The sequence below is a fragment of the Molossus molossus genome, unplaced genomic scaffold, assembly GCF_014108415.1.
Source record: "Molossus molossus isolate mMolMol1 unplaced genomic scaffold, mMolMol1.p scaffold_m16_p_9, whole genome shotgun sequence".
Lineage (NCBI taxonomy): Eukaryota > Metazoa > Chordata > Mammalia > Chiroptera > Molossidae > Molossus > Molossus molossus.
The window spans coordinates 9,282,779-9,297,197 of record NW_023425403.1 but is presented as its reverse complement, the minus strand read 5'-3'; the positions used below and the strand labels follow the sequence as shown (position 1 = coordinate 9,297,197).

Below are 14,419 nucleotides of genomic sequence, written 5' to 3'. Positions count from 1 at the left end.
CTGACATGTATTTATACATTTGATGTTTCTCTATCCCTATTAGTGTGTTAGCTGCTTGAGAGCAGGTAATTCATCCGACTGCTTCAGTGATTTGTCCCATTCTAACGGCGCCCGGTGCAGAACAGGTATTCAATACATATTTGAAGGATGAATGTGATACAGCTGCTGTTGTATTTTAAAGACCACGTATTTTTACTTAGCTATTTATGAGTAAAGTCCACTCTTACGGTACCAAATATCCTGCCTTCAGATCTGAAAGTATTTCTAATTGGAAACATACAGGGAAGAAAGCAATGCCCAGATATTTCAGCAGATAAAACGAATAGTGAAAATATGGCTGTTTAAAAAATATATATATATATATATTTTTTAACCTGTGGAGAATAGGACTTTGTGAATTACAAATTACAGAGCTGGAGGCATGACCTCAAGTTTTAAAAAGAATACCTTGAGAAAATTAATGAACGTTTCCTGTCAAAAATAATATTTTTGAAAACTTTTTTTTTTACGTATAATAATAACTAAATGGAAAGTTCCTGAGAGAAATGAGTGCAGTCAGGGGGCCATGTACCTGCAGGCGCTCCAGACTTTTCCCAGCGAATGAATGAACACACCAGCAAAGGCACCACTAGCTGCTGCGTTTAAGCCGTTTTTCCATCTGTCTATAACTAATAAATATATACAGATGTAGCCTGAAGAGACAATATTTTGAATAGAGCTTTAAGAAATAACTTGGCATCCTACTATAACAATAACTAGTGTGTGTGTGTGTGTGTGTGTGTGTACACGCGCACACGCCCCTCCCCCCGGAGCCTATTCTATTCTAAAGTATAGAATTACTTTGTTCTGTAGGATGGTTTAGCACAGCGCTGGGATTCTGCAACCCTTTGGAAACCATCTCAGGAAGCCACACGATGGGAAACGGTGTATCTGAAAGCCCACCAGCATATTCTACCTGTGTCTCGGGGATGATGGGACTGTCTTCAGGAGAAGATCTGAAAAAGGTGGACAAAGGCGATGACAGGATGATAGGATTTGGCCTCACAAATCCGCTCAGATCGCAGCTGGGGATGTCATTCTCTTCTTTCTTCATGACCAGGGTATCCATCACATAAAAGACATTCCAGGGAATCCACACCGTATGGTACTGAGTGAGGAATGGGGAGCGTTCAAATACCAAAGTGAGAGAGGCCCCACCATTCGCCACCAAGTCAAACCTAAGAAAGACAAAATACGCTTCGTGAGTCATCTGGATCCCAAGTCATGACTCCCAAGCTCATTTAATTTAACCCCCTTCAAGTAATATGCTTTGCGAAGAAAGTCTCCCAACTTTCATATGAAATCGTTTCAAATCTCCAGGAATATTAAAAGAATTATCCAATGAACACTCAGAGACCCTGTAATTAGATTTACCAATTTATTTACAATTTCCCAAATTTGCTTTATTATCTACTCCTTTTTCAAAATCATCAGAACTTAAGATGTACATAGCCTGCAACGTCACTCCTAAATATTTCAACAAGAATCTTCGGAGACAAAGAACATTCTCGGACAAAACCACAACACTAGCATCATGCCTTAGAAAATGAAATCAGCTATGTGAATATATGACTCCAGGTTTCTGCCACATGGACTCACACAGATTCCTGGAGTCTAAACACTGTTGCCCTTCTATATGAGGATGGACAATAAAGCATGCCGGGTGAGAGAAGACTATCTAGTTCTTATACTTAAAACACTTCGAACAGAGACAGTGCACCGGGACTAACTCACATTCCATCCTGCCGGGTAATAGTATGTCCATATTCTGGGTAATGGAAAAAGGAGACATTTACTCCAATAAGTGGAGTTCCATCGGCAGTTAGTACTTGACCTCTGATGACCGATGCAAGGCTGTGGGAAACGCAGAAGAATTAGAACAAACATTTGTCTTCTCAGGCCAATGTTAGCATGATTTAGAGATAATTTCACCGCGGGATAAAATAACAGTATCACACGCAATCATTATTCACAAAAACTAGCCCTGAAATACTCCCAAGACAGTGTCCCTTTTAATTCAGTGTAATTCACATTCTCTAAATGCCTAGTGTTCCACCCTGGGTTTTAATTCGTTGCAATCTGGTTTTGGAGACTTACCCAAAACCAATAATTTAGAGATGAATTTTAAGATGATAAACTGCTCTTTTTTCCATAAGTCATATGTCTGGTGCTTACATGAAAAGTATACTTTCCAATTAATTCTGAGGCAATCTGCAAATCTGCAGGGACTAAGAAGTACAAGATTTAAGGGGGCAATAAGGAACATTTGTGCAACAACTTTTAATCAACTGCTGGGTCTCACTGCATTAATGCTGCGGAATTGCTGCAGACCCAGGAGTTCTCGAGTAAATCATCTTCTCGGCTCAGCGAGACACGAGACACCTGCTTTCACTTACTGGCTCAGTCTCAGGTCATTACTGCTCTGCAAAGCACCCGTCCCAGGCTTATGCAATCTTACTGCCTTGCCGTTAGCAGTTCCATTTCATTCATTCATAATTTATATTATTTAGTGAGCTCAGCTAAAATTTTAAAAAAGCGCACTTCTCCTTTGCCTTCTGGGGTCTTTTCATTGCTTCTTTTGAAACATTTCCAACTGTGCTAACTAGTTAAATGAAGATTTACTGACTCCTTAATGGGATGTCCTGTTATGTCGCAGACACTGAAGTTGACAAAGTATGTGAACTGTGTCAAAAATGCCTGAAATGGGAAGCTGGGTGAAGAATATGCCCAAAGAGGGAAAAATGCCTCCAAGAAAGCGTTTTCCTCATATTCACGGCCAGCAGCATTTTGTGTGACTGTTGATGTCACTACGAATCTAGATCAGGAAAAGATGCGTTAACCTTTTATTGAAAGGACTCTCCCCGGGTAGGACATGGGTGCTCTCAGACCCTATAAGAAAACTGATGCGATCGTAGAAGGATTTGGCAGCTTGCTGGGACGGTGACTGGAGGCTTTGGCTGATGATGTCCTGCGGGTCGGGCAAGCCACGGCAGTACGGCTGGCTTTGGCAGGAGCTCTGTAAACAGCAGTCCGGGTCCATGCAGTCCGTGAGCCCATCTGCAGGGAGACATGTCAGCCGGTGAGAGAGCGCCCCTCTCCACGCCCGTGCGCTGCCTTTGTTTGCTGGTTGGTTGTTTTCACATCAAACGATTTGTTCCCCGCAACCCCCATCGGAGAGGAATTCTTATGAGGTATGCTTTTTGGAAACAGATGAAATATAAACACAATCCTTGCAGCTGCTTTCAAAGAAAGTAAATGTTTAGATTGGAGATGGCTGAAAAGAATCATATGTTGATTCTGAGTAAAAAATACAAAATTACTAATTAGAACAGTCTATTAGGAGTAGTATGAAGTAATATGGATTAGTCTTAAATGTAATTACTCAAGCCCTCTCTATTTTTTTAAATCCTCACCCGAGGATATTTTCCCATTTATCTTCAGACAGAGTGGCAGGGAGACCGAGAGGGAGAAAGAGAAAGAAACATTGATGTGAGAGAGGCTCATCGGTTGATTGCTTCCTACATGACCTCGACCAGGGCTGGGGACCAAACTGCAACCGAAGTACATGCCCTTGACTGGAATCGAACCCGCCACTCTGTTCCCTGGGCCAACACTCTAACCACTAAGCCAAACCGGCCAGGGCCTCTCTAGTTCTTAATATTTTTTAAAATTGATTTTGAGAGAGAGAGAGAGAGAGAGAGAGAGAGAACGAAGAAGAGGGAGAGAGAAACATTGACGAGAGAGAAACATTGATGAGAGAGAAACATTGATGGGCCGCCTCCTGCACACACCCCCACTGGGGATCAAGCCCACAACCTGGTCATGTGCTCTGACTGGGAATCAAACCGGCGACCTCGAGGTGTGATGCTCAACCAACTGAGCCACACTGGCCAGAGCAAGCCATCTACATTTTAGAGAAAATGCACTAGGAGTTAACATAGGAAGAGTCTACGGTAAATGGGTAGGGACCTACACAGGAGGAAGTTCTAATCTGGAAAGGGTCAGGAAATAAGTCTGTGACATGAAGCTGATACAAATCAGCACAAAATAGATGAGATGAGTCAACCACCTTGCAAGGATATTGCTCTCCCAAGGAAGATAAAAGCATGTTCCAAATAAAATTCAGGCATTTCTAAAATTTTAAACAGGAGTCTGCACCCCTGCATCATAGGTATGCCTCCCTATGATGGAGGTGTTCATTTAAAATGTGGCAAATGTAAAAAAAAAAGTCATATATTGGAAATGAGGAGAAACTATCACACAGAGTTGACCTACAGCGATGGTGATATAAAAAGTCATGGTCAGAAGGACGCTGCCCACGCCTCCTCCAGGAACATCCAAAGGAAACACCAGTCACCAGTCTGTGTAAGCATTTCCTTCGAAACACATAAACCAACCCATCAGTAGACCAGAGGGTCAGGTTATGATAGTTGGATGACATTATCTTTTAAGCTCATTTTTCACTGACGAGTTGACACATATATTTTCATCTGCTTGCCAAGTACATTTCTCAGTATAGATTAATAAAAACCATCGGTTTTTGAAGACTTTAATCACTTTTGGGAGAAGTGACAAAATGGTTTTAAGATCTTCAAACATAAGTTTCGACCCATATTATGGCAAACTCAGTTGAAAATATCTAGTTGACCTCCATACTTTATTTACACAGTGTTTTAAAATAACTGTTATTTATTTATTTTTAAACCACACTAGCCATTTTTTTCTCCTTTAGGCTACTCTCACGAATGGAGTACAAGCCTGCCCCTTCATCACCTGACAGCAAACGGAGACAGAAGATAACAGACCGCGAAGGATGGTACTGCCCAGTCTAGGTGAACAGCAGTGCAGGCAAGGTGAGAAACAGAGGCCAGGGTCCCGGCTCAGTGTCCCACATGACAGAGACGGTGGTGAACACCTGTGATTTCTCCCAACACCCATCTCCCCTGCTTTGGGCAAAGCTCTCATTTGCATACCCATCCCTCCCAGACTCTCAGTCCAGGGACATCTTCTCCTTCACGTCTGTGTCAGATGACACGTGACCTAACTCTGCCAGAGTGGCTTTCAGGAGCGAGAGAAGAGGTCCCTCCATCCCCACCAGCCTGGAACTGTAAAGCCATGAAGCTGCGGCTCCAGGGAACGGGGCCATCCGGGAGCCGGAGAGAATGGACACAGGTCCGAGTGACATCCTCGGGGTTTGTGCAGTGAGCTGCACCTGACCTCCGGGGCTTTTCAGTTCTAGAAGCGAAGGCATCCGCTTCTGCCTAGGCCTGTCTGGGTTGGATTTTCTGTCACTGAAACTGAAAGGACTTTGTCTAGAGACGGTAATCACAAATCTCACTACTTTCTTTGTAGTACAAGGGAAAAGCTTAGTCGGTGAATACCTGAATTAAATGTATGGTGTTGGACTCTTTTTACACTAACGTGTTAATTTTTTCTGTTACCCCAATTTCTGTACACATTAAAACAGGAGTCAGAATCTCCAGTAGGCAGATCATATGGCTACTGTTTCCTTATGATAGTCAGATTGTCACATTGATGCCTGTTGTACTTCTAAAAAGGTGTTAATTGTTTGAAACTGCATATTATTCCTTTGAAAAAAATTTAAAATCATGTTTTAATCAAATCAAATGAAACTGAGCTTTGAAATTTAATATGAATTTATCAAAATATTACTTTCTTAGCCAAAAGGCCATGAAGATGAAAAATGTCTAAATATTTCTCAATATTTCTAGTGGAAGAAAGATGAAACCATGCTGTAGGCTTATTTTTCATGAAGATATATGATAATAATGCAATCCAGTGAATGGTTCCTCCATCTCTTTCAAAGAAACAGAAGCATAGTTATGAAGAGTCGGATTTTTAAAGCAGTAGACTACTGAGCTCTTGCCCCAATATCATCACCGACTTCAAAAAAACAATTGAAAAATAAAACTCCATGGATTTAGAATGCATTTACTTAGGAGAGTATTTTAACACAAACATTTGATATTCTTGCAGGTCTCCCCCTTACATTCCTTCGTTAACATGGTAGAAACTACTCAATAGAGAAAGTACTTCCAAGTACTGGAAAATGAAGGTTAAAGGCTCCCCACACTCTCCTCTTCCCCCATTTTCCCACCTCGTCTTCCTTTAGGCAATATATGCTACAGTGGTCAAGGAGGGACGCTCCAATTTAGTCATTCATCTTTGTTAGTTTATAAAAAGCAAATGTACACCTGGCATGTAGTCTGCAGGTCATAAAACTGCACGAGATTGACACCTTCTGAACTAATCAGTTGGAAATGCATTTTTACAAACCTCTCTGCTAACATCAATCAGAGAAAGAATCTCATTTTCCACAGCCAAGATGCAGGGACCCACTGTTTGTTATTTTTCTACAGAGTTTATCAGTAACTTGCCCAAGCAAGTGACGGATGGTTATGAGACAGGCTCCCTGTAACTTGAGAAAACATTTGTCATTCTTTGTACTTCGATGGCCAGGGCTATCTAATACCACTAAGCTGATTTCCCACTCGCCCAAATGCATATTGTGGCAAAACTGTCTTTGTGGAATACCTTCACAAAATCATCGAGATCCATTTTAATCTCGAGAATATTAGGTGGCTTAAATGTATATTGGTGTAGAAGCCATATCTAGTAGAATTAATAATAAAGAAAAAAGTCGCAAGAAAATCAGAAATGTTCAAATGCATTGAACAGTGATGTCAAGATCAATTAAGACACTTTCTTGCTTCAGGTTAAGCTCTGCAATGTAAGTGGTACCTTGACATACGGGAGATCATATAATTTATGCTTTCACTCAATCCTTGACATGATTGCTCTACTGCTCATTTTTAAATGGTTTTGTTTTCGAATTTTAGGGGGCATTTATTCAAGCTGGGGACAGGGAAACAAGAAGGGGCTGGGGAATGAGCCCTGGCTGGTCTGCTTTGGCTCACTAAGACCTCGGAGGAAAGGGAGCCTTGGGCTATGCTTTTGTCTTTCCTCAGGCTTTCTCAGGGCATTAACAGTGGTTGCCAACCTTTCATAAAGGGCCAAACGATCAATACCTTAGGGTCCTGGGCCCTGTGGTCTCTGCTGCAACTCTGGAACTTCCTTTACAGCAGGCAGCAAAACAGCCCAGTCATAGGCAATATGTAAACAAACGGCTGTGGCTGTGTTCCAATAAAACTTTATGTATAAAACTAGGTTTTAGCCCCGGGGTCAGAGTTTGCCACCTTCTGGTCTTGCTTTCAAGTTTCTACCCTGCTCTGTGTTCCTTTTACTCTTAAATAAGTCTCGATTTTTTCCTGGCAAATTTAAATAAGGCACATTTTCCCTCATTATTAAAATTTCCTAGGTTACCCTCCAGGCTGGCTTTAATCTGCTTGCCAGAACTCTCACTTCTTTCAAGCAGTTATGGATACTTTAATTTGTTTTTTAAAACTGATTTACTGACTGAATAAAAAGTCATAAATCTCCTTTTAGTGAATCCTCATTTATACTCAAAAGATAATGCGTAGCCCCCATCCCCACAGTATTTAGAAGTCCCTTTCTCCATTCCAAACGAGAGGTAGAGTAGAAAGTCTGATACAATATTTTACCTGTGGACTTCAGAACTTGTAAAGTGTACAGATATCCCTTTCATTACCCTTTAAAAATACATTTTTATTGATTTCAAAGAGAAGAATGGAGAGGGAGAGAGATACAGAAACACTGATGAGAAACATCAATCTGCCTCCTGCACGCCCCCCACTGGGCATCGAGCCAGCAACCTGGGCACGTGCCCTGACCAGGAATTGAACCAGTAACTTCTTGGTGCGTGGGACGGTGCTTAACCAACTGAGTCACACCAGGTGGGCTTTCACTACTCTTTTAAGTCACCATTCTGTGGTATGCTTGAAATTCATTTCTTTACTACTGAATTGGGATCATATTCGGGTTTCTGTATCTTCTTAGTTTGTCTATAGCAGCTTTCTTGAGGACTTGAGTCTCTATGGTCACATCATTTCAAAGCCAACGACTCCAGGCTGATCATTCTCCTGAACTCCAAATCCACAAGCTGCCTTCTAGATTCTTCCACTTGGATATCACACAGGCATCAAAAACCTGAACATGTCTAAGACACAAGATATGTGGTCTGCTGTAACCAGGCTGCTGCTTCGCGTTGCCAAGGTCGGTGGATGGTTCTGCCACCCGCCCATCCAGTTTCTCTAGGTAGACCCCCAATGTCATCCTTGACTCCCCTCCTCCCTTCTTTTTTCTCTGCACAGCATCAATTCCACTTCCTTCTTTCCTTCACCTCAAACATCTTTTGAATCAATCTATTTCTTTTCATTTCACTGAAACTACCCTTCCGGCCACTGTGGTCACCCCTTGACAAGATCTCAACAATGGCTGGGTTTCCCAGGTTCTAGTCTTGTCCCAACTATTCCTTCTCTACTCTTTAGGCAGCAGAATCAAATCAAATTTGATTATTTCATTTCTTTGGCTAAAATACTCCCTTCACTTGGTGTCTGCTGCCTTCTGAGTAGTTAGAACTCCTTAACGTGACTTACAAGACCTTTCACGATGGTTATGTCCCCTCCCTGGAGACTTCTACCCTGCTCACGCTCCCCACCCCCCCTCCTGCAGCCAGCCCAGAAAATGGTCTCATACAACTCCCTGAGGGGTAATCCAGTTCACTGTCGTACCCTCAGCATCTTATTGGCCCCCAGTTGGCATATAACATACTTGTTGAAGAAAAGAACAAATTTATTTTCTAAGGATTGTGAGATCTGAACAAGTCAGAATAAAGTCTTAAAAGCACCTTAGAGACACCTGCTGGTTTTCCTTATCACCTCTTCCCTACCCTTAGATACTATGCCATTCTCTAGGATTCCTGTTTTGTTTTTTCTCAAATAGATATTTTGAAGTGCTCAGCTGGTTGAGCGCCCTTTGATGTACCAAAAGGTCACTGGTTCGGTTCCTGGTCAGGGCAGGTGCCTGGGTTTCGAGCTTGATCCCCAGCAGGGGGAGTGCAGGAGGCAGCCGATTGATGTTTCTCTCTCATATTGATGTTTCTCTTACTGTTTCTCCCTCTCTCTCCCTCTCTCGCTAAAATCAATAAAAACGTATTTTTAAAAATGTTTTAAATTAATTGGACATTAAGCAACCCATCCAAGTATAAAAAGCATTAGAAGAAATTTATATAAAATATTATGTATAATCTTACATAATATTGTAAAGGGAAATTCCTTATTTATGAAGATTTACAACTCAGAATTCATGAATGAAATAATAAATGTTATGAAAATTTACCTCTTATTAATCAAACACTTCTGCATGACAAAAGACACCATAAGCCAAGATGAGCCAAAACCTGGGATTAAATATCTGTGACATATCTAACAAAGAGTTAATAAGCTGAAAGAACTAAGTCTTAAAAATTAAAAAGGAAAAGTCAAGCAACTCAATAGAAAAAATGGGCAAGAGAAATAAATAAGTAGTTAGCAAAAGAAGAAATATAAATGGTCAAGAAATGTATATAAAGATCATCAATCTAACTAGTAATTAGGGAAATGCAAATTAAAACAATAAAAATGGAATTATTTTGAGCTGTCAGACAAAATTCATATTTTTCATTTTGTTGTGCAGTTTTGTTTATGTAAATGATTATGTACAGACTATGAACAGGGGATATAATCACTCTCATACTAATGAAGTATAGAGTGTAAAACCTACTTACAAGGCAATTTGGCAGTAGCTATCAAAATTAAAAATTAAAATAACCCTTGACCCAGCAATTTCACCTCTAAAAACCAGTCTGAAAGAAATATTCATACGTTTATACAAAGATGTATATGCAGATATACACACATACACAGAAACACAAATTTACTACAAATTTGTCTTTATATTAATAGCAAAACATAACAAACTATTTTTTTCTTCAATCCTCACCCGACTGTGAGAGAGAGAAGAAGGGGGTGGGGGGAGAGAGAGAAACATTGATGCAAGAGAGAAAGACCAGTTGGCTGCCTACCATATGTGCCCTTACTGAGGATCAAACCTGCAACCTTTTGATGTATGGGATGACACTCCACCCAACTGAGCTACCAGACCAGGGTCAACTAAATCATTATTAATGTAGTAGTGATAAAATTATTTAGTGCTCCTGTATTTCTTTTCTTAAAAAAAACACGTTTTTACTGATTTTTTTTTAGAGAGAGAGGAAGGGAGAGAGAGAAACATCGATTGGCTGCCTCCTGCATGCCCACACAGGATCCAGCCCGAAACCGGGGGCTGAGCCCAAAACTGGGGGCATGTGCCCTGACCGGGAATCGAACCAGGACCTCTCAGTCCATGGGACTGGCAGTACCCCTGTATTTCTATTAAAAAGAATGAGATATGTCTACAGGTATCGGCATGAAAAAAATCCCTCCCATCCACTCTTTGGCAGACTCCATTCAGAACGGTACCTGTCCCATTTAAGTTTAAAAACCTCGACGTGCATAGAAATTCACTGAAGGGGGAGCGGGAATACACACACAGTGGCCGACTCTCTGACAACGAGAATGTCGAATTTGCACACAGTGACTACTGATGACCACCTCACCAGGAATGCAGAGCTCCCCCCGTGGAGACGGGTGCGACCGGGGAACCCCCTTCCAAAGAGGTACTCTGCAAGGCCCGCGGCTCCCTTTGAGGCTTGAGGCGGCCGCCGATGGCAGCGGGTGTAACAGAGAGGGGAGATGGCTAGTTTCAGCCGGTGTGGTTCTGACTTCCCTCCCCCCCTAAAGCTTGTTTAAAAAGTGCTAACACCCCAGGTTTCTTGTCAACAAGATCAGGAAGCTAACGAGGTCCTTTGCTTCTGACAGCACAGCGTGGACTTCTCTCTCCTGGAATGGGGTTGACCATGCTTCAGATTCTGTGGACAGTCAGGGCTCAGACTAACCTGACTCTCTCCCCTGAAGGGGGATCCAGGAGAGTCTTTCAAACCCGTGGTGACCCAGTAACCGCCCCCGCCCCGTCATCTCTGCCAGGAAAGTGTATTTTACTGCTCTGAGACTCTGAGTGCCCCTGTGTGTCTACAGCTGGATTCTCTTAGGAAGAGCCTACAATTCCTTGTAATTTTCTTTCTCTCTCTTCCTTTCTTTCAACCCTTTTCCCCTCTCTCCTCCCAGTTCTGTTCCTCATTTTATTCATTTAATTTTTATTTTTAAATATGTTTTTGGAGAACACAATAGTCTCATCCTCTGGCTACAACTTAAAAAAAAATATCTATTTCCAAATATTTCCCTATTTTCACTCGGTAATCTCCTAACTTAGACCAACTCTCCCCCTCGCCGTCCTCATTCCGATGCTTACCATTTCATTCATGGCTGGGCTCCTCCTTTTACGCCTAGGCACACCCCAGTTTTTCTTGCAGTCTGAACCTTACATTTGTGTTCATCCCCTCCCCCCCCCCGTTTCTATCTTTCTAATTTCTGAACAACCTTAATTCAACTGTGCTTTCTTCTGTGCTACCATCCGCCCCCACATACTTTCCGAAAAGCCTGTTGTCCGTACATCTTCCTGACACATCTCTGGAGGACATGCCATGGCTGTCTCCTCACAGGTGAGAGGCTCCGCTCCTGCAGGACCCCACCCTCTCAAACAGCACTCACCAGGAGGCTGTAAGTCAGCCCTGTGCCCTCACCCATCTAGTACCCAGGAGGGGGCTTGAGTGAGTGTCCCAGGTACCCACAGAGGAGCTGTCCACGGAGGGCCAGGCAGGGGAGCAAATGCCACAGAACTCTGACTAGATCTCTAGTGAGAAGAAAGATGGGAGCATGGCAACAGCTGCACAGACCATGTATTTGGGAGACGTCACCTCGTTCATCAGCATGTCGTTTCTATACAGATGGAATGGTCTCTGGCAAGCTGTTGAACTTTGATGCTTGCATTGTGGGACCCCCAGATAGGAGCTACTTCAGTCACGAACCCCCCATCGGCTTAGGGGTAGGCGAGGTAACAGCCGCACTGCGTGTAAGAGTTTAAGGGAGAAGGAAGGCTGCCTTGCCCGTCTGGGCAGGGGGAGCATGTCGGGGTTCAGTACTGGCTTCCTGTTCTCAAGTGAGCAGGCTGTGGTTTTGGGGGAGAAAGGAGTTAGAGGATAGAAGAAGAGTCCTCCTGAACGTAATGGAAGTCTACTCTATTCCAGTACATTGTCCGGTTACACGAAAACAAACTGCTATGGGTGTGCCTACAGTAGAATCTGCTTTTCTGCCTACCCAGTATACATGCACAGCCACTTCTTCCGGTGACACAAGCTCAGTGGTCCTTCGGGTGGGCGACCTACTTCACACCGATGCGTCAGCCCCAGGCCCAGCCTCACGCCACCACTGAGAAAGGCACGCGCCTTGCACTGGGGTTGTTCTGCTGGTGGGCTGTCAGCCTGCGGCCGGTGCCGGTCACTGTGAGGGAGGGACCGTCAGTGGTGCCAGCAGAGAGTGCGGCAGAGCTGACAGATGAAGCGACCCAGACTTCTGCTCTCCTGGTTTGAGCACCCAGAGGCAGCTGTCTCGGAAACTGTGTTATATGAGCTAATAATTTTTCTCTTTTTTTAAAGCTGAAGACCGTTTGAGTGGACCATTACTTGTACTAAAGCATCTTTCCTGCTGAGAATGACAAATAGAACCTTCAAGAACAGGAAGGATTTTCTTGTCGAGGCCAGGGGATGTGCCTCAATCCCGATGGCTGACCGGGAGAGGGACCCCAGGAAGGAAGGAGGGTGGCGGTGCAGGGTCACGGTCTTCAAGGCCACATCACACAGCACTTTACAGCGACAGTGCCTAGCTCGTCCCCTATCTTCTCTCTCACCCTGGCAGCTTCACCGATGCAGTGAGTTCCGGGATGGGAACCAGAAACGGCTCAGCCTAGAGAGCGGACTCAGTAGGTGCAGAGGGAGTGTGAGAGGAGATGGGCACAAGCCAAGTCCAGGCACGTACCGGTGATCGTTTGCTCTGAAGAGCTTTCTCAGAGATGACGCACATGGTGTAGCTGCACCCCAGGTGTCTCCCAGCCCGCTGGGAGAGGCTATCCCCAGCCAGCTGGTCCAGTGCTGTTACCATCCTCCACCATGTGATGTGAAGATCTGCTGCCCCACTGCCTGCCTGTGTCCAAAGCCCCGGCTCCGTCAGCCCCCGTCTGACACTGCAGCTGGACTTGACCAGCACAGGGGGCACCTGTCAGGGCCTTTACTGTGGGCACACACCTGCCCTTGGCTCTGAAAAGCTAGAGTGACCTCTGTGCCCAACAGCTCTTTATTTGAGCCTTAAAAAACACGGTCCCATTGGACAGGAGGTGTCCGCCTTCCGACGGTGCAGGCGTTAGGAGAATGGCTACAGTTCCTCCAATATACTTTATTGTTCCTCCTATTCCCCGGGAAGAAGCCTTCTGAGGCTGCTTTTCCTCAGCATTTCAGAGACATGAAGGGCAGGCAGGACGCTGCCAGACAAACGGGGCCTCTCGTTTGTGAGATCAGATTGTGGGGAGCTTCGGGCTTGGACAGTGGACAGGGGGGACCTGGATCTGGGAAAGGAAGGTAAGTTTTGTAGGGGAAGGAAGATGCTTGGTCTAAGAAAGAACACTGAACTATTTCCCTATATGTAGCTGTTCTTCCTAAAAAAGGTTTTATCTCATTCAGTTCTGGAAATAGTAAGCAACTTTCTTTGTCCCTCCCCCCTTTACAATGGTTATGTTCTACCAAGCTGCTCAGACTAGGCTGGTAGCTATTTATATGTTGTGTTCAATTTCTGCCCAGGGCCAAATCAACCTCTTCATCCTGTCTTCCTGCTTGTCACTGAACGTGTTCTATCAAATGGCTTTGCTACTTTCTGGCTCACTCACCATTTGACACCAAACTTAATGTAGACAGTGGATCTATACATGGCACAGTTTACCACGTGTCACAGAACTTCAGGTACTGTCCTTGTTTTGACATTCTGTTCTGCTGTGCCCACAGAGTGACAGCGAGGTCCTTCCTTGCCAGACGGGGCGTCTTGACGGGTGTGATGTGGAGACCATCGTGTCTGTCCCCACAGCCCCTGCCTTCGTTCACAACCTCAAAGGGGCCTGGATTCCTTCTGAGAAGCTCCACGAGCTTCGGTTTGGGACAGGAATACAAACGATATGAAATGAGCAGAGAAGCCCCAGGAGGTCTCCTTCTGCTCGGATGTCCCCTCGGAGGGGGAGCGCAGAGACAGCACAGCTCCATGCTCCCAAGAATAAACAAAGGGGGAAAGAGGCCAATTTGCAGTTGATACATTTTGAGGAAAGGGAAAAACCTCCTTAGCTGGTAACAATACTGAAGCGTCGCTTAGCCCCTAAATTACTCAGGGTCCCTGCAGACTTGTCCCCGCAGACAGCTCCCCTCTGA

General features: G+C 44.1%; 1 protein-coding gene across 1 annotated transcript in view; it reads right to left on the bottom strand.

Moving 5' to 3' along the window:
• The window catches only part of TENM3 (teneurin transmembrane protein 3), a 427,193-nt gene that overhangs the window by 60,890 nt on the left and 351,884 nt on the right, over window positions 1-14,419 (bottom strand). Inside the window, exons 15-17 of the mRNA XM_036250066.1 lie at window positions 2,880-3,096; window positions 1,774-1,893; window positions 956-1,217 (exon numbers count right to left, since the gene is read on the bottom strand). Of these exons, the coding sequence (XP_036105959.1) occupies window positions 956-1,217; window positions 1,774-1,893; window positions 2,880-3,096 (599 nt within the window). The remainder of the gene's footprint in view (window positions 1-955; window positions 1,218-1,773; window positions 1,894-2,879; window positions 3,097-14,419) is intronic.